The following is a 26,143-nucleotide window of genomic DNA, read 5'->3' on the forward strand; positions in this document are numbered from 1 at the left end:
TGGAATCTGTCTCCAACTTAGAGCTCTCGTGGTGCTTCTCTGGTTCTGGTCATTTCACATTTTCCTTTCACGTCTGGTCCTTTATATTATACTCACTTTAGTGGCTCTGTTCTCTTTTATCCTGTCTCTTCAAAGTAAATAGGTCTCAAACCACCTCCCTCTTTCAACACTTGGCACCCTTTCAGTCCCTCCTAATCGTTCCCAGTTCTTTACTTGGGTCTAATCTGGAGGTTCTCCTACCTTTTATCACTCTTTGAGTATTTTCTCTTATTTCCTCTTTATCTCTCTTCCATTCTATGTGTTCCACTAAAAATGAATGATTGAGAACCTACTGTACACACTCAGTGTTGAAGCAGGAAAATTAAAGTACAAAGGTTGTATTTTTTCAATTATCTAATGTATTAAAGAACTTTTAGTCCTGTGATGGAGCTGCATTTTCTACCTGTCCCATTTATTAATTCACCTTATTCCATTTTTAGGCTCATTAACTCTGCTGCCCATTGTCCTGATGATAGTAAGTTAGGACACACATGGCTGGTGCCTGAAGGAGCTGTGTTCACTTAAAGACGGACACTAACTGATTACCTTAGATATTTGCTTATTCAGATTTTCATTTTCTTGTTCACTGCTGTATTTGCAGAGCCTTGCACAGCACCAGACACAAAATAGTGCCTTAATGATGTCTCCTGAGTGAATAAAAGACTGTGGGGCTGATACGGAATGAATTCCGGACCTTTTAAAACTAACTGGATTTTGGTTCAAAATAATTTTTAATTTTATATATGGCATGTCCACTTCTTTAAAATGCTTTGAATATTTTAATATGCTTTACTTTTTTTTTTTTTTTTTTTGCTGTACGCGGGCCTCTCACTGTTGCGGCCTCTCCCGTTGCGGAGCACAGGCTCCGGACGCGCAGGCTCAGCGGCCATCGCTCACGGGCCCAGCCGCTCCGCGGCATGTGGGATCTTCCCGGACCGGGGCACGAACCCGTGTCCCCTGCATCGGCAGGCGGACTCTCAACCACTGCGCCACCAGGGAAGCCCTATGCTTTACATTTTTAAAAATTAAATTTTAAAAATAAACTACAGTTTTTATAGCTTAATCTTTAAGGGTTGGAAATGAGAAAATATTCATTGCTTTAAATGCTTGTTAATGCCCACGAGGTCATTTAAAACTAGTGTCTGTTCTCTTCTGAGTGATGGGAACTAGCATTTACCTCCACGTGCTCTGCGTTCAGAGTTGCTCTTCTGGTTTAAACCTTGGTCTGCTACCCACTAACCCTATGACCTGGAGCCACTTATTTCCCTTATGTTTCTGCTTCCTCATCCCATAGCCTGTCAAACAGGCACGATAATTTAGCAAACCTCATAGAACTGTTAGGAGGAGTAAACAAACTAACATTAGTAAAGAGCTTAGAATTGTACCGGCCACCTAACAAGAGTGTGCAAAGTCAAAACAGACCCGGAAATGCAGCTGATAACGGTACCTACCTCAGATGACAGTCGTGGAAAGTATCAATAAACGAGACATTTGTAAAACTCCTAACAGTTCCTGGGTACCTGGTGAGTGCTCAGGACATTTTTATTATTATTTTCTATAAAGAAAACCTATGAAGATAGTATATCTATCTTCAAAGGTTTCAACGGGCACACGTCAAACCAGAGAACAGCTAAGTGATGTGCTCTACGACGTGACACAGATTGTAAAAAAAAAAAAAAAAAAAAAAGCGAACATCAGAGAGAAGGAAGGATTATGTGCTCTGGGATGTGAAAGGAGGCTCCTCTGGCCAGAGGCTGGGGGAGAAAACGAGCCAGTGCAGGCTGTGGCGGAAGTCATGGGGGTAGATGGGAGTTAGCAGGGTTGGGCCATGCAGTCGAGGCCCTGGGAAGCCTGCAGGTGTGCTGGGTTGTGCAACTGGCAGTAGGGAGTCCGCCCGTGGGTGCCCTGGGGAGGGGACTTCTGCCCCCGTGAGCACATGCTTCCCTGGGCTGCGTGCTTAGGACCTCTTCTGTCCCTGCTTGATGTCCCTTGTCCCAAGAACTTACTACTTGGCTTTCACAGAACTTTCTAGAAATTGCATTTCTTCTCTAGAATGGCTCTGCCCCCACGGAAAGGTCTTCCTGGAAGGAAATGAGAAGGGAGAGAAGAAGTTCCCCTCCCCTAAATTCTCTCAGCAGGTGTTTGATCGCCACTTGTTCAGAGCATTAACTCTCTTCTCTGTTTTCTTTGGAATCGAGTAAGTTGTCATTTACCAAAAACAATGATAATGGGCCAGATCCTATCAATGATCCAAGGTCACCAAAATACTCTCAGTATATAGGTTCTTTTTGAGTTGCCAGGCTTCATATAAAAAGATGCATCTCGGGCTTCCCTGGTGGCGCAGTGGTTGAGAGTCCGCCTGCCGATGCAGGGGACACGGGTTCGTGCCCCGGTCCGGGAAGATCCCACATGCCGCGGAGCGGCTGGGCCCGTGAGCCATGGACGCTGAGCCTGCGCGTCCAGCGCCTGTGCTCCGCAACGGGAGGGGCCACAACAGTGAGACGCCAGCGTACCGCAAATTAAAAAAAAAAAAGATGCATCTCCAGTCTCCAAAGGATGCACAGTTTATTCTCAGGTTTTAAAAACTCAGTTGAGCTTTCCAAAGGCTTAGGATATAATGAGCTAGTTTTCAGTCTTTTTCAGCCTGTGATCTTGATGTTTTTCTATATCAGCTTTGGAACAACCAGTGAGTTAATTAAGGATGATCACTTTGGTTATCTGTAATCTTCACTTAGAGATTTGTTAAAAGAAGTGATATTTTTGAAGATATCTACACACACGGACAAAAGGGTCGCAGTCATACAGGGTGTTGCATTGGCTGCTGAATCTGCCACCTCAAATGGGAGTCTTACATATGAAACTTTACAAATACCATATAAATGCATGTAAGAAAGAGATTATCTCCAGAAAATTAAGAAATTCCTTTCCAAAAAAACTATAGTAGTTTTAAAGAGTGAATAAAGGGAACAGAGAGAGAGAAAATTGACAATTTAGTATAGCGGAACTCAATAAATGCTAATAATAGCATATTAGAATGATATTTAGGGAAGGTTTTATATAAGAATTTATATAAAACTCTTTTTAGATGTTCTTCTTTTGGCCCTCAGAAGATCAAAGAAAGCTGTGAGGAGGACATCTTTGATAGATTTAGAGTCGTTTGACATTTGAGCTGACTTATTAATTAACCCTCTGATACCTTCCAAGAGATTCTGACAATTCGTGGGCCAATTTCTATACAGATGAGGGAGGTGGGTGGGAAGATAGTATTTACTAAACCATGTCTATGGGTCAGCTCAGTTATATTAACTCATTGCAACCACACCACATTCCTCTGTGGTCAGTATTATCTCAGTTTTATAAATAAGGAAATACAGGCTCAGAGGGTAAGGATAAGTGAGTCGCCCAAATTCTCTGACCCATGAGGACAATGCTAGGATGCAAACCCGCCCAACACCTCATCATATTTTTCCATTTATAGTAACTCCCTGGTCTCTCCCTCTAATCCCAGAACAGTCATGAGCTTTCAAATTGGTTCAACTCTAATTCTTGAATCCATATCCAAAGCACAAAAACTGAATTTAAGTCAAATTCACTATTTTCAAAGGACCATCCAACATTTTACAACATTTCACAAAATATATTTTGTGATCAAGTCAGTTTGGGGAAGACAGAACTTAAAAGCACAGTTCACCTGATTTTTTCAGTACAGGACTTCTTTGGGTCTTTAATATACTAATGTGAACTCTGAATCTCTAAGGGGAGCATATTACAGACATTGTTTCCCAAGCTATTATTTATTCACATATTCATTCATCCTTTTATTTTGCTAGAATACTTCAAGGGCTGAATTTTCTATGAAACTACCTTTCTTTTCCTTATTTATTTATTTATTTATTTATTTTTGTGGTACACAGGCCTCTCACTGCTGTGGCCTCTCCCGCTGTGGAGCACAGGCTCCGGACGCGCAGGCCCAGCGGCCATGGCTCACGGGCCCAGCCGCTCCGTGACACGTGGGATCCTCCCAGACTGGGGCACAAACCCGCGTCCCCTGCAACGGCAGGCGGACTCTCAACCACTGCACCATCAGGGAAGCCCGCAACTACCTTTCTTAATAGTGTGTCATCTTGGGCAAATCACTTTACCTCTTTGCACCTCCATTTTCTACTCTTCAAATGGAACTAAAGATATTCCAAAGGTCCCTTTAGCTTTAAAAATTCTATGGTGCAGCCTCTCTCCTCCCCCAAAGTCTAGGCATTTGTGCTACCAAGTGAACTTGCTAAGGATAAGATTTTCTGAAAACCATTCATTCATTCACGAAACATTGATTCATTGCCAAGCACTATGACAGGTTTTGAGGACAAAAGGACAAGATACAAATAACATGAAGATACACTGTACTCAGGATGAGGCCGTGATATGATAAACACAGAGGAAGAGAGCACACACATGAACTCATGATACAATACAGGAAGACAGCAGTAGCAACATGCATAGATAATAGACTCGCACGCACCGGTGACTATAAAACAACTCAGTAAGAGAGAACAGAAATACGCCTAGATAATAAAGACTCGCGGAGGACCTGCCTCCTCTTTGCAGGGGTTGAGTAAGGCTTTCAGGAGGGAAAACACCCAGTGTCTTAAGGGATGGGCTGGCATTCCATGAAGGGAAGGTACTCCAGGCAGAGGGGACACAGGAACAAAAAAAGCATAGGGGCTGAAGCAGCATGACGTGTGCCGCGATCTACAAGAGTTTGGCAATTGTTAGAATGTAAATAAAGTTCAAGGCGGGGGAGCATTCGCTGTAAGAAGTAGGCAGGGCCCGTTGTTGAAGGCCTTCTCTGTCAGATGCTTGAACTGGGTCCTGTGATGGGGAGCCAGTGGAAGACTTGGAACAGGGATGCGCCATTTTAGTTGTGTGGAAGATAGATGCAAAGAGAGAAAAGAGAGATAGGGAGACCAGTGAGGAGACTCCTGCAGATGTCCAGGACATAGACAGTGAGCACCTGAACCAGGAGACTGACAAGAAGAAAGCAGAGGAAAGGATGGATTTGAGACACAGTTCACATTTCGTAGGTACAACCTGCTCAACCTGATGGATTAGAGGAAGAGGGGGAAGGAGAGAGACCACCTCTACTGTGGATGATGGATACACGCTGTCTGTACAAGAGGAGGAAAATCATGTGATGTGATCAGTTTGGGACCTGCTTAGTGTAAGGCCTTTCTAAGATATTTGTAGATATGTTAAAATTGGAGATGCTCTACCACAACCTTTTTCTGTGCATCAAACGCAAATGGAGATTTCATTTTGAGGATTCGCATTGGAGGATGACTCCGTATTACTGGTTATTTGATTTAGGTTGTCGGGATGTTGCAAATAAATGGCAAGTTTATCTTTAATAGAAATGTAATTACTAATCAAAATTATAACTAAGTTCATTTTACTCTTATTTAACCATGGAGTCATGAGCACACAATAGTGTTTATACTTGCGGATTTAAGTGTAGCTGGTATTAAATATATTTTTTTGTTGAAAGACAATCAACATGACCATTAATTTAGATTTTTTTTTTACCAGTATTATAAAATGTAATTTAAAATATTCTTCTTTTTACCGAATCATTGAAATTGTTATAAAGTGAACTAAGGAGACTATAAATCTACTCTGAACTTCATCTATGCCAGGCATTCAAAACTCTGCTATACCTCAAATCGAGGAACTAACGCCTCACTCTTCACTGCTGTCAAGATGAACTGAAACATTTTCTGAGGGGCTCTTACCGTTTCTCTCTGAATGCAGGATTTTTTTTTTTTTTTTTTTTTTTTTTGCCACATGACTTGCAGGATCTTAGTTCCCCAATGAGGGATCGAACCCAGGCCCTGGCAGTCCTAACCACTGGACCGCCAGGGAATTCCCTGAACGCACGATTTAAAGCAGATTCTGGAAGGATCTTTCTGTAGGGGTAGGAATATGGTCTGTAATAAGAACTGACTCCAGTATCCCTCACTGGAAGTGATATAAGCATGAACCAGAACCCAATTCATTTTTGCAGGTCTATCAGCAAGTAGTTGGAGACATCCTGAAAGGAGGTGATAGGAATTTTAAGGGAAGAAGAGGGTGAGAAGAAAGAGTAAACAGAAGGGGAAAAAAATCTCTTACCAGGTTCTTGTTGTATTTTGTGGTTGTTTTTAAACCAGGTTATCTGAGGCTCTGGGACACCGTTAGCGTGACAATCTAAAGTCGTAGAACTGCTGATAGCCACTGTGTGATCACTGAGGTTTCGTAGGAGGTAGGGTGCTTCCTGATCTAGTGAATAAAGAAAGGGAATTGTTATTACTCGTCAATCTTATTCTTTTATTATATATGCATATCAACATTTTAAAAGTAGAGAGGAAAACAGCAAAACTCAACTATAAGTTTTCATTCATATTTTATTCCCTCAATTTCTCCTCTATGGTTAGCCTACTGCTTCCTCCTTATTAGGTTACTACAATAAATTGAAATCTGTTAGAACACAGGAAAATCAAGAACTCAACTCTGTATTTTTAGATTTCAATATCAAGGTTTTTGCCTGGCCAACTAGTTTCCTTCCTTTCTTTGAGAGAAGCTTTTTCTAAAACCTAAGGATTTTGCATGATATTTTAGGAACTAAAAAGGAAACAGACATGATTTTGGATATCGGCTTGTAGTGAGTTTTTACACAAATACAGAGAGTTATAGTAATGAGCTAATCGAATTTTGTATTTTTGTGTTTCACTAACATGTGAGGGCGTGTTTGTGTCACTCAGCTGTCAGTAACCTAAACTGTAAGCAGCAGACCAAGTGGGAGAATTTCTTGAACTTTGAAGCTTTATTGATTATCTCTTTCCTCCAATCCCTTCCCAAATGCAAACGAACAAAGGATTAATTCAAGAGGCAGAGGCACAGATTTGTAGTTTTTGCACTATATAATAGTACAAATATTGTATTTTATATTACTTTCTCTTAAAACATACAAATATGATACAATTTATTTTAATAAAATGCCAACCAATATAGTACAACAAAATGGATTTAATACATTAGGATGCAATACATTACAACATTAAAATCTCACAGAGGGACAGCAGTACCCCAAGGCCCCCGTGAGTACGTGTCTCTTTTTTTTATGGAATCAGTCCTGCTGATGCGTATACATTCTAGTTGGGCAGGTGCTGGATTGGTAACTCAAGCTTCCACGGTCAAAGAGTAAAGACAACTCCTGAAATCTTCCCCCCCTTCTCAAGTCATCCTTCCCCCCCCCCCACTCGTTGCAAATCCTGGAAGACAAATCAAAATAGTTTTGACATCACTTACACATTCTGCGTCACTGGTTTCAATTACACAGTCTGAGCTTTCTCTGACCATTCCTCATCTTATTGTACTAACACTGTGAAAGCAGCTTAGGAGTGATTACAACGCTCTAAGAGATGACACCTTGCAATGGCTCTGATTCCATGTCCCTGCAGGATTCTGCCGAGTCCCCAAACCTTTCTGTTTTTATTCCTGCAGGGAAACTCTCAGGATTAGCATTCATTAAAGCAATTGAGAAATCTCAGGTTAAGAAGTATATTACCATATGACTTTGAGAACATGTTGACATAGCATGACATGGCAGGGTGGCTATCTGTTAGGAGAAACAGATTTCTCATTCCATTTTGATTTCCATAGCTTATCATTAGTCTTTTCACATTTTATACAAAATGCAATCTGAAGGCAAAACAGACTTGAAGGAGCGCTAATTTATAAACTCGTCAACTATAGTGTGAAATGCGTGATAGCAACGATCCTTTGGCCTGTTTCAGTGTAGCCTTCCTAGTCTCATCTTGCGCCCCCCCGGTAGACCCATTTTAACAGTTCTGGGTTTACATTCTGTCCAGTCTGTCAAATAGTTTTTCCTAATTGAAAACGCAGCCATGTGTCAAAATCTTCCATTTTGATAATTCTTACATGCTTGATCGTTACAATGTTGACATTTTTACACAGTCAAGACCCCAGACATATCCGTGAAACGTGACAAGAGAATAAGGAACAGTATCATATTACTACTTAGCATCTTTTACCGCCAACTTTGACACACCTCATTTAAAACTCAGAACAGACCCCGTTCACTGAGTTATACTTGCAATAGCTTTCTCTGGCACCTTGACTGTTTCCCAGGCATTAAATATGATAAAATAATCTGTCATTGTCCATAGGTCTTATTAGAAGAAGGCAGTCTGAATACATGGCCTGCCACACCCGAATTATTTTCATAGCTACAAACTGTAACATCATCAACACAGACAGGATTTGGCTTCCCTGACAGGTGTGTTTGAAAACAATGCTTATATAAAAGAGAGCATCTTCTTTTAACATAAACGTCACGCAGAACTCCCAAAGGCCCTATCTGTACTACACAAACTTCAGACGAGAGAAGCAGCCGGAAGGCTGCAGAATGAACAGAGGATTCTCAATGAAATACAAAGTTCATATAAACATGTCTGAAACATACAGTATGATGATTTTTTTCTTTGTACCCATTTCTGGAAAAAAAAAAATTCTCATTTTTGGCAAGTTTCAAAATGACCAATCAACCAAGGAATTGTTTTTTAATCAATTCCCACTTTATAGTAATCTACTTTGGCATTTTAAATAGGAAAGGGACGTTGAACCCATATTTTTAAACCTAAGTTATTTGATGGAAATAGCTGCTTTCCAAAGTTTAACAAAGGGGAGCTTTCAAACTGAGAAAATCAGAATGAACGGACTATTTCTGCTGGTTATCAACAGCCAAAGATTGCTCCCCACTAGGTCCTTTTACTTCTCGGCATTCGAGCCCAAGAGATCTGCCAGGTCCCACAGATACGTACTTCCGATTCTCCATTTGGAAAGGGGACCGAGGAACCAGCCTCACACCCTCTACCCCATCTCAGTCATTCTCCGTAGCAGGCTCTTGGTTCTTTCTCTATTTCCCCGTTATCCTCCCCTTACACCACACCTCGAAGACTAACTAACAAAAATCAAAACCCACCCAGTCCTTTCTTTTCCTTTTTGAAACTCTCTCTATGGAATTCTTCAAATTATCTCTCAGAAGTACTTCAAATCATCTTCTGTAACTACTAAACCCTTCCCCTCCCTAGGAAAGGATAGGTTTTGCATGTCCATTTCACCATGTTTTTCAAAAGTACTCCCTAAACCATTTCATTTGCTTTCTCAGCTTTAGTAAAAATTGAGCCTCCCGCCCCCCCCCCCACCAGGTCCTCTGGTACTAAGGCAGTTTCCTGAAGGAACACACTGACTTATAATGAACAAAGACGCCAGGCAAAAGACCCATAGGTAAAGTTTCCAGATACAATTGATTATTCTTTCCTTTGGGCTGACAACTTCCAGGTTACTAATTGTTTTCAGAGCATTTGGGGCTCCATAAAAGTGCTATTGTTTACTCCTTCACATTTGACAAAAGCAATTCCCACGTGAAAGACAAGTTGAGCCGTGGGACAGAGTCTGTTACCTAAAGGAGGAAACAGTCTGGTGAGTTCCCAAGCCTGAAAAGCTGTCATATTGTCACCTCCTACTGAACAGCCCAGCCACTGTGTTCTAAGCCATGGCTATTTTGGTCATTATAGTTTGTTTTCCAATAGTTCAGGCAAGTCACATGTAATGATCAATCATAAATGAAAACAACAGAACAACGCATATGAAATTGGTGAAAAAGTCACTTTCCCCAGGAAAAAAAATCCTATTCAATTTGCATATGGGGAAAGTGGACTTTTTTTTTTTAATGGACAAATTTGAGATTGACATTTAGAAGAATGCATTAAGCCTCTGGTCACAAGAGCCTTTATTTCCTTGATAAATTGATCATGGTACACAGCTGAATGCCATCCATTGGACAGGATAAAGTTCTTTAACCAGGGACAAAAGTATTAAAAACAAAGGCATGAGCCAGTTTTGTTCAGGTGCTGTCAGTGGCTGTGTAGTCCACTCAGAGGCAGTGAGGAGAAAACCCACTGGACTTGTTGACTAGCTACTGGCATTGCAGGAGAGAACGGGGCTTCATCTGGGTGGACTTTTGTAATTCATACTGTGATAAAGCTTTAATACCTCTGAATGACACCAACACCTTGCACCTCTGGGGCCCATCTCAGACGCTTCAGTTTAAAATTAATGTGCTTAATATAAAAAAAAAAGCATCTTCAAATAAATAAGCATTATAACTTGCTATCATCCAGGTGCTATTTACAAATCAAAAGCAGATGTAACAGTACGAAATAAAACCCGGCAGAAGTCCGTCAGAGTCTCCAATTCAACTGTCCTCATTCTGAGCTGGCCAATGAACCGATTCATGTCCATCTTTGGCAGATACCAGCATCTGTTTAAATTATTCGGGTTTGGCAGCTTGGAAACATAAACATAAAAAGAGGTGGGCATTAAAGTGGAAGGAAAGGATCAGTCCCGAGTTGTTGTCTATCAGGCAGGAGAAAACAGCAAAGAGTAAAACACACAGAGAACGCACTGCAGGGATCCTCCAAATCCAAACGTGCACCAGGTCGGCCCCAGAGAGCGGACCCCTCAGCCTGAACGGGGCGCCCAGAGCTGGGGGTCCCGGGGGGCTCAATGTTACTCCTATCATGGCCAAACTCATTTTGGGAGGAGCTTCTCCTCTGAGCCGGAAAATGAGCAACAGTGACAATAAATCAAGATGATATGACACAACTGTTACTTTGTAATGAGTCCTTTAATGTTTTACATTACTTTGTGAGGTACAATCATTCCTTGTGCTTTTAAATTTGGAGATCCGAGAGAAAACAGCCTTTCTGTTGCAGTGCTCACCTCTAATGGTCACTTCTTTCTTCTGGAGGATTTCTTCCCCTGTGTACATGTTCCTGGCTCGGCAGGCATAGGTGCCCGAGTCTTCCAGGGAAGCGTTCTTGATGACGAGGTGGAGCGTCACCGAGTGCTCTTTCGTGACGGCCGTTTTCTGCTTGCGGATGCTGTGCTGCATGGTTCGGTTATTCACTGTCCGCAGCAAGATCCAGGTAATGTCTCTGTACAAGAACTTGTTAACTGTGCAGGACAGTTTCAGGTCCTCTCCTTCCGTAGGCATTTTTTCCAAGTTAACGTGAAATCCATTGGGCACATCTGGAAAAAAAAGAACAAAGGACTTGAGTGCCTAGGAAAATCAATGTCTCATCCTGAGGACATATCTCATTCTAAGACAGTCAAGGATCTTAAGGATTGCTCCTACACAAATTCAGCATCAACATTAAAAGGATGGCATTTATCGTTTTTGTTTTTTTTTTTTAAAGGGGAACGATCAGACATGGCAGGTAGGAACCCACTCAGTTTGTTCCGTCAGAAGCGAGGCAGGAAATGCAAAATAGGACGTTATTAGGAGGGTACGCTCATTTGCTCAAAATTGCTCTTCAAAGTGGAATGCTTTTTTTTTTTTTTTTACAACTTGGGATGATAACCCATTGCTTTATCATGTGCAGAAGTCCTCCTGGTAAGTGGGCAAAATAGTGAAGGACTCTAAGAGGAGTTTGTACTGGAAACCACAGGTGCTTTGATAGCCAAACTTATTTAAGTTGTGAGCAAGTGAGAACAGGAAGTCCCAGGTCTGCGCTAGGAGACTCCAGTTAACACTTTACTCCTAAACTTTGGGCTGACGGCATCCTCCTCCTGCTGCTGGCCCATCGCTCCCCCTGCTCTTTGCTGGCGCCAAGGGGTCCTTGCTCAGGTCCCCTTTTATGGTGATTGCTCTACTCAGACATAAAAGAGCAAGATTTCTTTTTTTTTTTTTTTTGCGGTATGCGGGCCTCTCACCGCTGTGGCCTCTCCCGTTGCGGAGCACAGGCTCCGGACGCGCAGGCTCAGCGGCCACGGCTCACGGGACCAGCCGCTCCGCGGCATGTGGGATCCTCCCGGACCGGGGCACGAACCCGCGTCCCCTGCCTCGGCAGGCGGACTCTCAACCACTGCGCCACCAGGGAAGCCCAAAGAGCACGATTTCTTCTGAAAATGCGGACGACTAATCTCGAAGAGTTGCTAGATTGCAAAGTGGGGGCAGAAGGTTTCTAAATCAAATCTGCTCTTAAAAAACATATTAAACATTTTCCTAAAAGGACTGCATCATTGGAAGTCATTTTCTCCAATGTCATTCCCAGGTAACCTTCTTCTCCATCTTCTTGGCGCCTCTAGCCACAGCTCACGAGCTCCCCTCCTCAGCTTTCTTAACCTGGACCATCATTTAGCTTCTGCACCGAGAGTTCCTTAGTCTCCTTTTGGACCATCTCACCAGATGATTTTTAGAATACCATTGGTTGTTACTAGCCCTGAACTGGCCTGCTCTCAAAACCCTCCCATCGCTTGTTACTAGCGGCATATCTGTACTTGAGCAAAGAACTGGGGCCAACATTTCACAAAGAACTTTGAAGATGAAAAGCGCTATGTTATGCTATTATTATTATTATCCTTTGCACACAAAGCTATAAAGAAACCTTTAAACCTTAAGGGGACAATAGTCCAAAATTAGATATCATATCAACTCTTTCCTAAATCTCACTTTGCTTGTTTTTCTGATTTTTCTGGGCTCTGGCTTTATTATAAAGTGTCACGTCTGAAGAAATGCCAAAGTATTTCTTTGGGAGCCGGGGGGTAGCAGTGGTTTACGAAGCTGTCAATGACTGGAGAGAGAGGAGGCCAGTGGAAGTCTTCCTGCTTTTAAAATGAAAACCTAAGAATGTACCAGAAGGGGCAGAAGCAGCTGACCATAGTTTTTTAACATAACAATAAGGTGTCAGAAATAGCCCCTCTAATTCAGCATCTTTTTATACTTGGGACACTTTCCAAGCATGAGGAGTTAAACATTAGCCATCAACTTTTACCCAGATACTAGGGCAGAAGTCTTGTGCACTGGTTGCAGTCAAATTATTTCTGAAAAGACTGTAGGCTTCCATTTACGAAGTCCCATCCTGGTAGTCAGAACCCAAGTGGGTCCCAAGTAACACCACTGAGATCATGTAGAGAGTTTCTATTTACTTTAGTGATTTGAAACTTCCTGTGGAAATAGCTCACAGGTTTCCTGGTGGAAGATTTTGTTTATCTTTGCCAAGCACCACCAGGAATCTCAAAATAAAATGCATTTAGTGACATTGGGAAACCAGGGAGATAAGGCAGCGCTGTTCCTGTTTCACCCTCAGTAATTGCTAACACACCCAGAGTCATGCTGAGTGCCAACAGAACAGCAAAAACACACACAGAGGAAAAGAAAAGAATCGAATCCGTTTTCAGGTCCGTTTCTCATACGGGGACACTGTTAGGAGGCTGACTTGGTTTATGTTGTCAGATGGTACTTAGAAATGATCTATTTCTCAGTACAGCCCCTGCACTATTCTTTTCTGATCCATGGAAGGTGATAAATAAGACGTCCTAAACTAGGTAATGAATCCAGAGGGATTTTTCCCTTAATTCATGTCGATTTTTTTTTTTTTTTAGCCCGAGTACAAAAACAGACCAAAGAAAGCATTGCCTTCTAACTCTCAAAATGAAAACAAGAAATCTTCCCACACTTAAGGCTCTGTTGCAGATTCAGCCCAGGCTTCAGTAGCACCAACTAACACTCATCCATCCAGCACATAATCACATCCACGGCGTCTTAGGAGATGTGGTGGAGAAGACGCCACCCTTGCTCAGGAGACATCCCACCCAGGGTTAGGTGAAAGGGTAATGTATTTATAGAGGTGCACACCTGGGGGTGGACATCTTGACTTGATTGGATCAAACGTGTGAATTAAGTTCATGCAAGAGACAAGCACAGACATTAAAAGGATGAAAGGTATCTCCTTTGTCAGGTGGAAATAAAGGCTTTACCTCAACTAGAGAACAGAAACAGCATTCTCTAAAAAGAAAGTGAGTGGTGACTAGAAAGTTTGGCTCCTTTCAAATAGATACTGTGGACAAGTGAATGGCAGAGTTGGAGTAGAAGCTGTGGAGGATGCTAATGGCCATAGCAAACTGGTTCACATCAGTTCAGAAGGCAGCTCTGTTGTATTTTAGAGAAGGGGCAGCATGATTGAAATGAGGATCAGTACAGATCCAATTCTAGATCTTTTGATTTTGAGCAGTTCAATTTTAGACAGCTCTTTTAAAGCACGACCTGCAGTAGGTCGAGTATAAGCATGGAACAAATATACATTCATTTTTCAGAAAATCGTCATGGAAGGTGCAACATTCCTAAAGAATATTTAGTCTCATCTCTAGTGAGGTGAAATCTCATGACAGAGATTTGAGTAAGAAAAAGAGAAGAGTTTTAGAAGTAATGAATGTAAGTAATCTATGATTACCCATCAAGACTAGGATTTTTCAAAACAGGGAGCAAAGCATTTAGGAGAATTACATTCCGGGCAAGGGGGACTTGATTGGATGAGTTTGTGCTCAGTTTTAAGATGAAATTTCTGGAGGAAAAATGTGAGCTTCGAGTTAGGTATGTTGGAAATAGAATTCCCATCAGTCCTTTCAATGGATGAGGAAAGGTCTCAAGCACCCCGTGGTTATAAACTGGACGATATGGTGGGAGGCGAAGGGGAACAGCTGCCTGAGTTCCGCAGGTGGTCAGCCGTATCAGCTGGGGCCCTTGCAGCCGCCATGCTGTGCCCAGATACAGGCCGGAGCCATGAAACACTCGGGGGAGGGGTGGGCTGGATGTTGGTGCTGCAGTGAATAATGGGCATCGATGAACCTTCCTGGGACTCGTATCATGAGAGAAACGAGCAGGGCGTGCCCTCAGTCAGGGCATCCTCTCCCAGTACTTCCTTCAGACCCAGGCAAGGGGGCTCTCTGTTCAGGCTGTACCCCTCCCCACAATGGAGAGAGTCTAGCGGCGGGGGGGGCTGCCCACACAGAGCCTATGCTATCCCCACTCTTTCGTGGGGCCCCTGGGGCCCCAGAATTCCCTGTAAAGATGGTCCCAAGTCTGCTTCCAGACTGTCTCAGACCTCTTCCCCCTTCGCTCTGTCTGTCCTCCTGAGGTCAGACTGCTGGGCGGTCTGCACACTGACAGGGCCCAGGGAGACTGTTTGGGGGAGGGGTGGACAGAGTTTGGAGGTGTGGCCTGGGGAGATCATCCCCAGGAGGATAGGGCCCCTTACCATGAGGGCCGAGCCCGGAGTGGAAGGAGAAGCGGGGTGAGCCGGGGGTGGGCTTCTCCTGCACCGTCAGGCACCGCCACACTCTGTGCAGTCCCGGAACTCTAGGTTTGTGCCTGACTTTCCAGGTCATCGTGAAAGTATCTTTGTCCACCAGAGGCTACAACATATTTCACAGCTTGTTCATGTGATTCAGAACTTGTAAGTGGTGAGACGTATAGTCTGTGGGCCTCCGTTGGTCTTCTCGCCTTGATTCTGAAAATGCCAGGGCCAGCCTGTCCTCTTCTTTCTATGGATTCTTTGTACCCACAGGACTACCTCAAGTCCCGCTTCCTTCTCAGAGGCTTAGAGCGACACTCTACCATACAGGGCTACCTGCGGCTACTGAGCCTTGAAAGTAGGGTCAGCGTGACTGAACTGAATTTCATCCAGTTAGTTTTATCTTATTTCAATCCTGATTTTAAAAACCGAAGGGACGTAATATTTTAAAAAATACTGATGATGTGTTAAAATGATAACATGGGATCTGTTAGGTGAAATAAAATGAATTTCACTTTTTTCTTTTTACTTTAAAAAAAATGGTCACTAGAAAATGTTAAATTATGTATGTGGCTGACATACGTTTATTGGTGGAATTGGCTTGGCATTGGCTAGCATCTGTCATGTTACTTCTGCTCATTCCTTTTGATACTAGGATCCAGGTAACATTTCTTCTTTGTGTCCACAGTGTTCAAACTGTCTTCCTAGAAAGACAGGGCCTCCTTGCTGTCTCTTTGAATGCTCAACACAGAGTTGAACTGTCCTGTTAATAGTTGGTGCTCATTAAACTTGTACAAACGTATTGAATGTTAAGAATAGAACAGGAATGGCTCAATCTTTTGTATTCTAAAATCACAGAGACAGTGGCCTTGTTGCCCCCCACATATAAAGGACAACACAAACCTTTGGACTTAATCAGTCTAAATCATCTGAGGTTGATTAAAGAAAGAATCAGTCTGTGTGAAACTGCTCTCTGAATCCTTCTCTAAATAAAGGGCTTTTCCTATTTGGAATGAACGCAAAGATGATTTTATCTCCGCTTCTCGAATATTGAGGGTAGAGGGACTGACTTGGTTTTCAGAGGCTCTCCCGTGTGCCCCTCCACCTCTCTCAACCGCATTTCCTCATCTGGAAAATGCAGGGCTATCATGTCGAATTATAGCCCCTAGAAGTCTCTTCTGGCTCTGACATTCTGTGAGCACCTACCCAAGGATCTCTCCCCTGGTACAGCTTCCCTGAGGGTCAGCTAACGCACCAGAAGGCTCCCTGTGACCTGGCAACCCATACTTCTCATGCAATTGGACATACCTATTTCTTTCTGGAGAACTCAAGGCGACTGCTACAGCCTGCCCCAGGCAGTGCGAAGTTTCCAGAGAGTTGGCCAACTGCCCAGGTTTTTTCAGAATATTGGGGGAGTGTGGAGCCAGGCAATTGTTTTTATACTTTGAGCTACTTACTTCCTTCCTGTACCCATGGAGGGACATAGGGAGTGCCATTTGTGTCCCTTGGAAGTTACAAGATTTGCAGACACCATCGTATTTAAGGTTAAAAATTCTGAAATGCTACCAAGAAACAGCACACTAAGAACGATCAACCAAGCTCAGCTTCAGATTTCTTTAGGAGAGCCTCGTGTGCCAAAAAGCTGAAATTCAGTTGTGAAACATTTGCTGTACAGCAGAAATTAACACAACACTGTAAATCAACGATAACATCAATTAAAAAAAAAAGTTGTGAAACAGTTCGCCTCTTGGGTTACAAAGATGTCATCCCATGTATTAGAATTGGTTTCCTTGACTGTTACTGAACACCCACTGTGTGCCAGGCCCTGTGCTGGAGACTGTAGGGTGTTCAAAAAGGAACACGACAAGATCCCAGATTCACAATCAAGCCCAGGAAACAGACGTAGACAAACAGCTCTAAAAGGGAATTCAGGGAAATAACCCTTCAGGAGACCCAATGACCCCATGATGCTGTAGAAAACTATTCCTGAGAGCAAGGATGAAGGTACTCAAAGCTGGACAAGTCTATGGAATGTTTTTTTTAAAAATAAAAGTCACTCAAGTGCACTCAAAGCACAGAAGACTGCAAGAGAGACTTGAGGTCACTGGGCTGTCTTCGTGAATATAGGACACGTGGCTTACCTGTGATGTAAAAGTTTATGTTTCTTTCCACAGTCCCTACTTTATTGGCAGCCATGCAACTGTAGATTCCAGAAATTCTAGAGTCGGCCACAGCCAAGGTGCTAGCCGTCTGCAAAAGAAAAGGCAACTTCAGCGACAGGAGGAAGAACCACTGGACACCCCCTGAGATATTTCTGAGGGGGACATGATCCGGCTATTCCACTGCCTCAACAGAGGTAGAATTGCACACGTGGTGGTTACCAGAAACTCTCCCCTCGCCGAGCCCTCAGCAAGAATGGAAAAACAACAGGAAAGCAGGTCCTCAGGAGACCGGGGGCTATGACATCCGACTCGTATGAGGGCTTCAGGCTTATTTATCTCGTGCTGCTGGCGTAACAATTACAGACCTGAAGCCCAGATGCGGGACAGCACGTCCTACCCTATGAGGTGGCCAGGGCCACGCCAACGAGAGGGGGAGGTCCAGGCCTTCCCTTTTGTTTGGATGACCTGTGATCACGAACGCCACTTGGTCACAGGAGCCTTCTTTGCCGTCTGGTTCTGTAAGCGGTGTGTTAAGGGAGCACAGACAGAGGAGAAAGGCTGGCCGAACCATTTCTTTTCTGGGACGCGGCACTGCAGCCCTAATGACGCAGAGGGAGGGGCGGAAACTCCCTGAGGCTCTTGCGGGTGTTTGTAAATTCCTTAATTTCTCAGGCTGTCAATCCCTACTCTAGAAAATGAAGATATAAATCATGGATTCACACGGCAACATCGCTTCTCTAGGGTTTAGTGCTGCTCTTGGGCAGATGAGCCCCTAACGAGGCAGGAGGAGTCAAAGCTATGTGAACTTGAAAGCACTTTCCAAACTATGATGTTGCGAAAAGTAATGTCTCAAAAAAAAAAAAAAAAAAAGAACCACAAATTTATACAGCTTAAAGATTTGCATGGCTGTCTTCTTTTAAAGATAAAAATTAGCAGTATGAAATGAATTGTTGAGAATTTTAAAATTTAACCCAACCTTTCAAAAAAGTAATGCATGCTATACATGAAAAAAAAATGAAACAGCTAGTAAGTTTTTCATATTTAAAATTACAAAAAAGGTTGATCCAGTTACTTATAAATCGTTGCAGCCTATCTCCTAGGACACAAAGAACTGGTCATAAGCCCTGAAATTGTAGAGGCTGTGCTGATGCTTCCAGACTAATGGGGTGTCCTGGCTGGAGGAGAACGATCCGGTCACTTACAGGTGAACGTGATACATAGAGAGGCTGAACTGTGACAGCGAGCTTTCTAAGATAGTAACACAAATTCTACAAAGGGTCCTAACATTTTCCTAAGTTGCTAAGTTATGCAGTAGGCACTTTACTCGTATTCTCATATCCCTTACGAGAAATGAAAGTATGTCTGTCTTTACAGATCAGGAAGACTAAAAAATATATTCGTAGTTTTTTTTAGCCAGCAACTTCATTGCTCCAAATTCTCTGTAATTTCCACTACGGTACAGTTGATATTTCATGATACCTTTTCTGTTTGTTAGATCTGTTTAATTACATCTACCCACATACCCTCTGTGTATTACTGAAATTCTGGGAAATGAGTGTCTGCGATTCGTGGCATTTTCATCCAATGTACCAGATACTGATTATTTGTTAAGGCCTCACCCAGACGTTGTAAAGGGGACGGAGGGGAGTATGACACAACCCTTATTCTTAACGTGAAGGACTACTTCTAGGTCACAGGAAAGAATTTCCCTACTTGAAGCCCAAGTATATATTATTCTCTCTTTTACAGAGAAAGACTCTCACAAAAGCAAATAACCAGTGGAGAGAGCTCAGGTGTCTCTTTCTCTATTTTGATTACTAATCACTACAAGAGGCGGGGAATACAAAAATTCTGGATGGCTGTTTTAATTACTGCACCCACCGCTTCAGAGTTGTGGAGGAAAAAGTAGCTAGAAGAGAAGCTTGTAGGTGACAGGTGGAAGGACAAGAGAGATCACCAAGTGAGACTCTGACTCCTGGAATTTTCTCAGGAGACGAGCTCAGGTGCCTGAAAGCAGCATGAACAGGGTCAGAAGAGGAACAGTCGTGGAGACCTCACAGCCCCTCTGCTGTTTGCCTCTCAGCTCAAACACAGCTTTCCTTACGAAGTTAGCGCTCAATGTTTATCCTAAAGGGCCTCAGCAGAGCCTTATTTAGATTCTCAGATGTATTGCTGCTCAATAAGTAAGTGAACAACTCATTTCTGTTTGGCTTGAACATCTGAAATGATGAACAACGATGACCTGAAAGTTGCATTTGGATTTCTTTTAAAATTATTTTGATTTCACTGAGAGCGGGGCAACTGAGAACCAGAACTGGGTCTCGTGCCAAGGGCAATCAATTCAGATGTGCACATTTGCCATATGTAAGGCCTGTGCAGGCAACCGGGGGAGGGCTGTAGCCATTTTACAACACTGCGAAAACAGATAGCTCAGGATTTCTGTATAATCAGAGAATAAAACTGAGGTCCACAGAAGTGAAGTGAATCCAGGCCACACGAACCATGGAGATAACAGATGCATCTGAATCTCTTATTTTGCCTGAATGACCTCTTCCGAGACTGACACCTTACCCCCAGTAGAGCCTGCCCCAGAACTCACCTCTCCAAAGTTTCTATTAAAATTGAACTAGAAAATGACACTGATGGGAGCTTACATTATGTCTTTGTTTCTGGGTACCTCTATGTTACCCTTGCTGTGCACCAGTGTGTGAGGCAGTACCTCATTTAGTTAATCCTCCCCGGAGCCCAGTGACGTGGGTATATTACTTGTTCTACACAAGAGGCAACTGAGGTTATAAACTGATTCACTCAAAGATCCATGGTACCACAGACAGCCCCGAGCAACGATTATGCCCAGGTCTGTCTGACACCAGTGCCTGTGCTCTTAATCTACACGAAATTGCTGCTTGCCGCCTTCAAACCCTTTAAATCTAATAGTACAGATCTATCGGTAGAGTTCTGTCTCTGCTTTGAGTCGGATTTTCTCTCGAGAATACCTCCTTTAATGAGCAGACATGGTCACGACAAGCTCAATGCTACTGTGTACAGAAATACTGTTTTTTTAGTATTTTATACAAGTTACAAGCTGATAGTGTTATATGGTTTGAAAATATGATTGATAATGGACAAATTATAATTAGAGAAGAACATTTTAAAATAAGATGGAACCTACGTCCTGTGAGCAACGTTATTCAAAATGATCTGATGTCTAGAGGACTTTTATTTTTCTAGAGTATATTTTAAAGCTATAAATTAAAATATTTTCATGAAAAAACCATGACACTTCAAGTATAAACTATAGAGTCAGAAAAGGGAGGTCAAGTGTGAGTTGGAGGTGGGTGTAGTTTGGACACAAGAGAACTTCTCACAGGACAGGAGTCTCTTGGGTTAAGGGGACAGATGTGATCCCCGGCGGTCATGACCAAATACTATTGTTTCAAGAGGGAAAAAATGGAAATAACATAACAGTTGGAACAGCAAATATCAACTTAATACTTGAAAAGAGAAATTTCAAACTCAAGAAGTTGAGTTGTAGCATATGTTTGAAATTATCATCATATATTTTATAAGGTACACCAAAAGAAATTCCCAAGGCTGTCTGCTTGTATCCATTCTAGAATTAGTTTCCATTTGCCAGTTTTTTTTTAGTTCTGAACCCACATTTTGGGTGCCTCTGTTTTCCCTGCGAGGACCTCAAGGATTAAGATATTAGAAACAGACTCTTCAAATCCGTTCTCTGGGTTCTTCTGTATGACCCAGGAACGCTGGTGAACACTGTCGTCAGGTACTGTAAATTTGGAAGTTATTCATTCTCCTTCCTTCCTTCCCTTTCGCTAAGCGTTAGTGATTCACTACTGGAATGTGGTTTGAACCTCATGGAACAGAATGGATGGGATGATGTGTAATTCAGCCTAATTTCCAGCACCTGCCTTTAAAAAAGACCTATATATGGATTTTATTCTCGGATGTTTCTATTACAGTTTCCTTTGAAGTGTTTCAGGGAGAAATAAAAGCAGATATGTAAAGGTCAGGGAAGAATCTAAAATGATCCTGGGGTGGTGCATTTGAGCCAACTGATGGGAAATAGAACGTGAGAAGGTAGACAAGGTCGGGGAGTGGGTGGGAGAGCGGAACCCAGGCTGTACTCCCGGGATGAGGCATTCATGCTTCGGTCATGGACGTGTCTTTTACAGTACACACATTTCTCAATGAAACCTCAAAACGATTTCAGTGGAGATGTTGCTAAGATGTTACATTGTCATGATCCTCCAGCCTCACAGAATTAATGCTGTGAAACGCATTTCCTGTGTAATTTTTCCTAACACAGGGCTCCTTCTACTTCCTGCCCCAAGTCTACAAAGTCTGGCAAACCCACTGAAACCATACCAGAGCTCCATGTTTGCCGTTAGCAACTCCAATTGATGACTTCACTTCTCACAGATCTGGGCCAAAACCTGGCCATAAGGAGACTGAATTTTATTGTCTCGTGCACCCTTCCTTGGGTTAAACAAAACAAAACAAAACACAACAGGGGCGTGGGGCGTGGGGGGAAGCAAGTCCCTGAAAGGCAGCAGGTGCTCGAGCAGGACCTTGCTCCACTGATGGCTGGAGCAGGGTCCCGGGCATGCCGACTATATGACTGGGGAAAAGCGTCTGTGTGCTCTAAGCTGGGACTTCCATTTGCTTTCTTAACTTGAACAGAAAAGAAAAGCAGTTTTAATTGTAAAGGAAATAACAATGCAAAGAATTCTGAGACAGCAAAACTTCCGTCTGTCATCTGAAAGACGTTTTTCACACACAAAGATATATTAATAGATGCTAAAAGCAAAATTAGTAAAGTCTTCTAAATTTAGGACATGAAATTAATAACTCAAAGTCTAATTTGTTACAGTCACTACTAGGATATGTATGTGTGTGTGTGTGTGTGTACACTTCGTTTACAAGGAGTATTAAAGGTTTTTCAACACAATTGTTTAATAAGTAGTCTTTACTGCATATGTTCACAATCAATTTGGGGGATTGCATTAGGGAATATAAGACAATCATCTTGATAACAGGCAAACGAGACAGGTCATGTGTTAGGAGCTCCATTTTTTGGAGGCGAGAACTCAGGTTCAGAGAGGTGAACTGATGTGCACGTGGTTACACACACTAGAAAGGGCAGACCTTAACCCATGCTCTGCAGGTTGGATGGCCCAAGGGCCAACTGTGTCTGGGGTTCTCTGTTTAAAAACCTGGTGTAACTACAGAATTACAAGACAATAAATTTGTTTCAATCACACATGGAAAAAATCAGGGAAGATTCTTTATCTCACCCAGGTTTTGTCATGGAGGCAGGTAGCTACTTCATGGTTCAGGCTAATGGTTCAGAAACATAACCTAGCTTTTTCATTTTCTATTTTCTGTCGTATGTTTTTTTTGCAGCTAGAACACCACAAACCGGACTAGAAGTTCTTTGTAATTAAGCTCATAAATTCGTGTTTTAATATCCAGCAGTTAACAGTACAAGCATCTGATAGGGTCAGGGAAAGGCAAAATGAATCGTCACAGTCAAGGGCATCTTGAAATTTTCTAGTACTTTGTGACAACTAACTTGCTTTCTACTCTGAGGCAATCTCCTTTTTTTTCAAAAATGTAGTGTCACTCAAACTTTCGAGTTTACAGAGTTTCCTCTTTTCTAAGTATTTCATTAAACTGCTGTCTCATCAATAGCTACACATCTTGGAATGTTTTAAACTACAGTTTGTTTGCATTTGAGAAAAAGAACTGTAAGCCACCTACACCTTACTGCAGTGGTTAGAAAAACTTTTCCTGAATCCTTGACAAGTGATCGCTGATATTATCGTGCAAGCCATCACCATCTTAACTAATTTCTGTATTGGCTTAGTTGGCAGAGCCCTGGGTTTTGGCAATGAAGACTTGGGTTTGAGCTTCTCACGTGCCACTTTTAAGCTGCGTGACTTGGAGTTAGTCATCTTATCACCTCAGTTTTTCTTATCTTTAAAATGGAGATAGCCACTCTGGCCCACCAAAGAATGATGTTGACATAAGCGTACGTCCAAAAGTTTTCCATCAGGAAGAATTCAGATGTTATTTGTTATTATGATCCTACGGCGGAGAATGATGCCATCTATTTTGTTGCTTTCAAATGCCAATATAGCTGAACAGACAAATAAGCATGACCACACTTAAGGAGATAACACCCACATTAACAGACTACTCCAAATCAAGATATGCATGTAGAAGTAGATATTCTAGCAAGGGGTGATTTGATATGGGTTTTTTCCCCCCCTTCTTAAAGCATCACTACCCCTGTGCCTGATAATAGCAGATTTTGCAGTTGCATTTTTCACTGATTCGACAGAGAAGAAAACCACCAGGTCTGAGATCTGCTCAGACACAGGTATCAGCTAGTGTTAAGGTTAAGGGAGTGGAGAAAATATGTCCAAGAGCAGAAAAGATGCTCCTAGACCCTGACTAGGTCAGGGAAACTTTTTTTTTTTAAACTGAGGCATAATTGACAAATAACGTTATATTAGCTTCAACATTTGTATGTATCACAAAATGATCACTACAATATATCTAGTTAACACCCATCACCACACGTAGTACAAAGGTTTTTCTTTCTTGTGATGGGAATTTTTAAGATCTAGTCTCTTAGCAACTTTTTTTTTTTTTATTAATTTTTATTTTTTTATTTTTGCTGTGTTGCACCTTCGTTTCTGTGTGAGGGCTTCCTCTAGTTGTGGCAAGCGGGGGCCACTCTTCATCATGGTGTGCGGGCCTCTCACTATGGCGGCCTCTCTTGTTGTGGAGCACAGGCTCCAGACACGCAGGCTCAGTAGTTGTGGCTCACGGGCCTAGTTGCTCCGCAGCATGTGGGATCCTCCCAGACCAGGGCTCGAACCCGTGTCTCCTGCATTAGCAGGCAGATTCTCAACCACTGCGCCACCAGGGAAGCCCTCTTAGCAACTTTTAAGTGTGCAATTCAGCAGTATTAACTATCATCGCAGTGCTGTATATGGCGTCCCAATGGCTTATCTATATGTTACAGGAATTGGAAGTTTGTACCTCTTAACCCCCTTCATCCGTCTTGCCTACCTCCTGCCTCTGGCAACCACCAATCTATGAGCTTGTTTTCTTGTTTATTTGTTTTCGTCCACATATAAGTGAGATCACACAGTATCTGTCTTTCTCTGTCGGACTTATTTCATTTAGCATAATGCCCTTAAGGTCTGTCCATGTTGTCACTAATGGCAAGCTTTCATTCTTTTTTATGGCTGAATAATATTCCATTGCATATACAGACCACATTTTCTGCATCCATTCATCTGTCGATGGACACTTAGTTTGTTATATCTTGGCTGTTGTGAATAATGCTGCAGTGAACACAGGGGTACCTATATCTTTTGAGTTAGTGTTTTTGTCCTCTTCAGACAAATACCCAGAAGTGGAACTGCTGAATCATATGGTAGTTATATTTTTAATTTTTAAAGGAACCCCCATACTGCTTTCCATAGTGGCTGCACCAATTATATCCCCACCAATAGCGCACAAGGGGTTCTGCACACCCTCACCACCATTTGTTATTTCTTGTCTTTCTCACAATAGCCATTCTGACAGGTGTGAGGTGATATCTCATGGTGGTTCTGATTTGCCTTTCTTCAGTCAGGGAATCTGATACACTGTGTGTTTGTACACCCCAACTTAGGCTTCGCCCGTGCGAAAACAGAGGGGAAAACAAGATATTTTGTGAAATGGAAACAATTCCATTTTAGCCTAAAGTTTTGTGCTAGCTTTTGCTTACTGACCTCTCACTTTATTTATGTCAGAGGTTCTCAGTTCTGGTTATGCTAGAATCTCCCAGGAAGCTTCTGTGAACCCTGGGCTCCACGCGAAAGATTCACATGTAATAATAATTGGTAAAGTAGACTACTGTGCAGCCAGAGTTGAGAACCACTGATGTGGACCAGTTTGACGCTCAAGAGGCATTTCTACCTCTTCCGTTAGGTCCAAGGACTCACTCCTTCGGGACTGGTGCTCGGTTGGGTGTATACAGCAGTTTGAATAGCCTCAGTGCATCGCTCTGTAAAGACATACTACTGATTTTCTTCTCTCTGAATTTTTGCTTGAGCACTTGAATTCCTTCTGGTCCTAATAAACCCAGAACTGGGAGCTGAGTGTGTACTTTTAGAATAAATATCCCCATGCTTATTTTGACGAACAGTACCTTATTCTTTCCTTCTAAGACTGCCGTGCGCTGAGTGATGCTCTCAATTCTGTTTCCTACGGTGCTGTCAGGATCCAGGATAAAGGACTCTTCATTATTGGAGCAAAAGTCATACCTATTTTTAAAAAAAGTAAGCCATCACTATGTTGCTTTGCAGCATGGTCTAGCCCATGGTGACCGGTGAAATGAAAACCATTAAGTCCTCAGATAACAAAGTCACAATTTTCTTCTTTTCCTTAGACGCTTCCCCCCCAATATCCATCCTCAAAACTTAAAAACAGCAGACAGATTTTGCCTGATCTGCAAAACAAAACAGAAAAACCCACACCAGTGTTATCTCCATATATCCTTCCTGTTCTATGTTAAATATTAAATAAAAATGCATAAATTAAAAAATCTAGTATCTAGATTTTAATTAGTTCCTAGTGGAAGAAACATGCAAACACGGAAAAAACGGAAGTTATGTTAATGAATGTAAACCTCAAGGATAACAGCATTTCACAGCTATAAAAGGCTGGCATTTAATA

At 42.4% G+C, this 26,143-nt stretch overlaps 1 protein-coding gene across 2 annotated transcripts in view; it reads right to left on the reverse strand.

The window, feature by feature from the left end:
• The window catches only part of FLT1 (fms related receptor tyrosine kinase 1), a 173,053-nt gene that overhangs the window by 64,387 nt on the left and 82,523 nt on the right, over nucleotides 1-26,143 (reverse strand). The window contains exons 11-14 of one of the 2 annotated variants that reach the window (XM_060129362.1): nucleotides 25,617-25,731; nucleotides 17,366-17,474; nucleotides 10,873-11,181; nucleotides 6,199-6,345 (exon numbers count right to left, since the gene is read on the reverse strand). In XM_060129362.1, the coding sequence (XP_059985345.1) occupies nucleotides 6,199-6,345; nucleotides 10,873-11,181; nucleotides 17,366-17,474; nucleotides 25,617-25,731 (680 nt within the window). Of the gene's footprint in view, nucleotides 1-6,198; nucleotides 6,346-10,872; nucleotides 11,182-17,365; nucleotides 17,475-25,616; nucleotides 25,732-26,143 lie in introns of those variants that run through there. The other variant, XM_060129361.1, reaches the window with a different exon arrangement.

The sequence above is a fragment of the Lagenorhynchus albirostris genome, chromosome 18 (genome assembly GCF_949774975.1).
Source record: "Lagenorhynchus albirostris chromosome 18, mLagAlb1.1, whole genome shotgun sequence".
In the NCBI taxonomy this organism is placed as follows: domain Eukaryota; kingdom Metazoa; phylum Chordata; class Mammalia; order Artiodactyla; family Delphinidae; genus Lagenorhynchus; species Lagenorhynchus albirostris.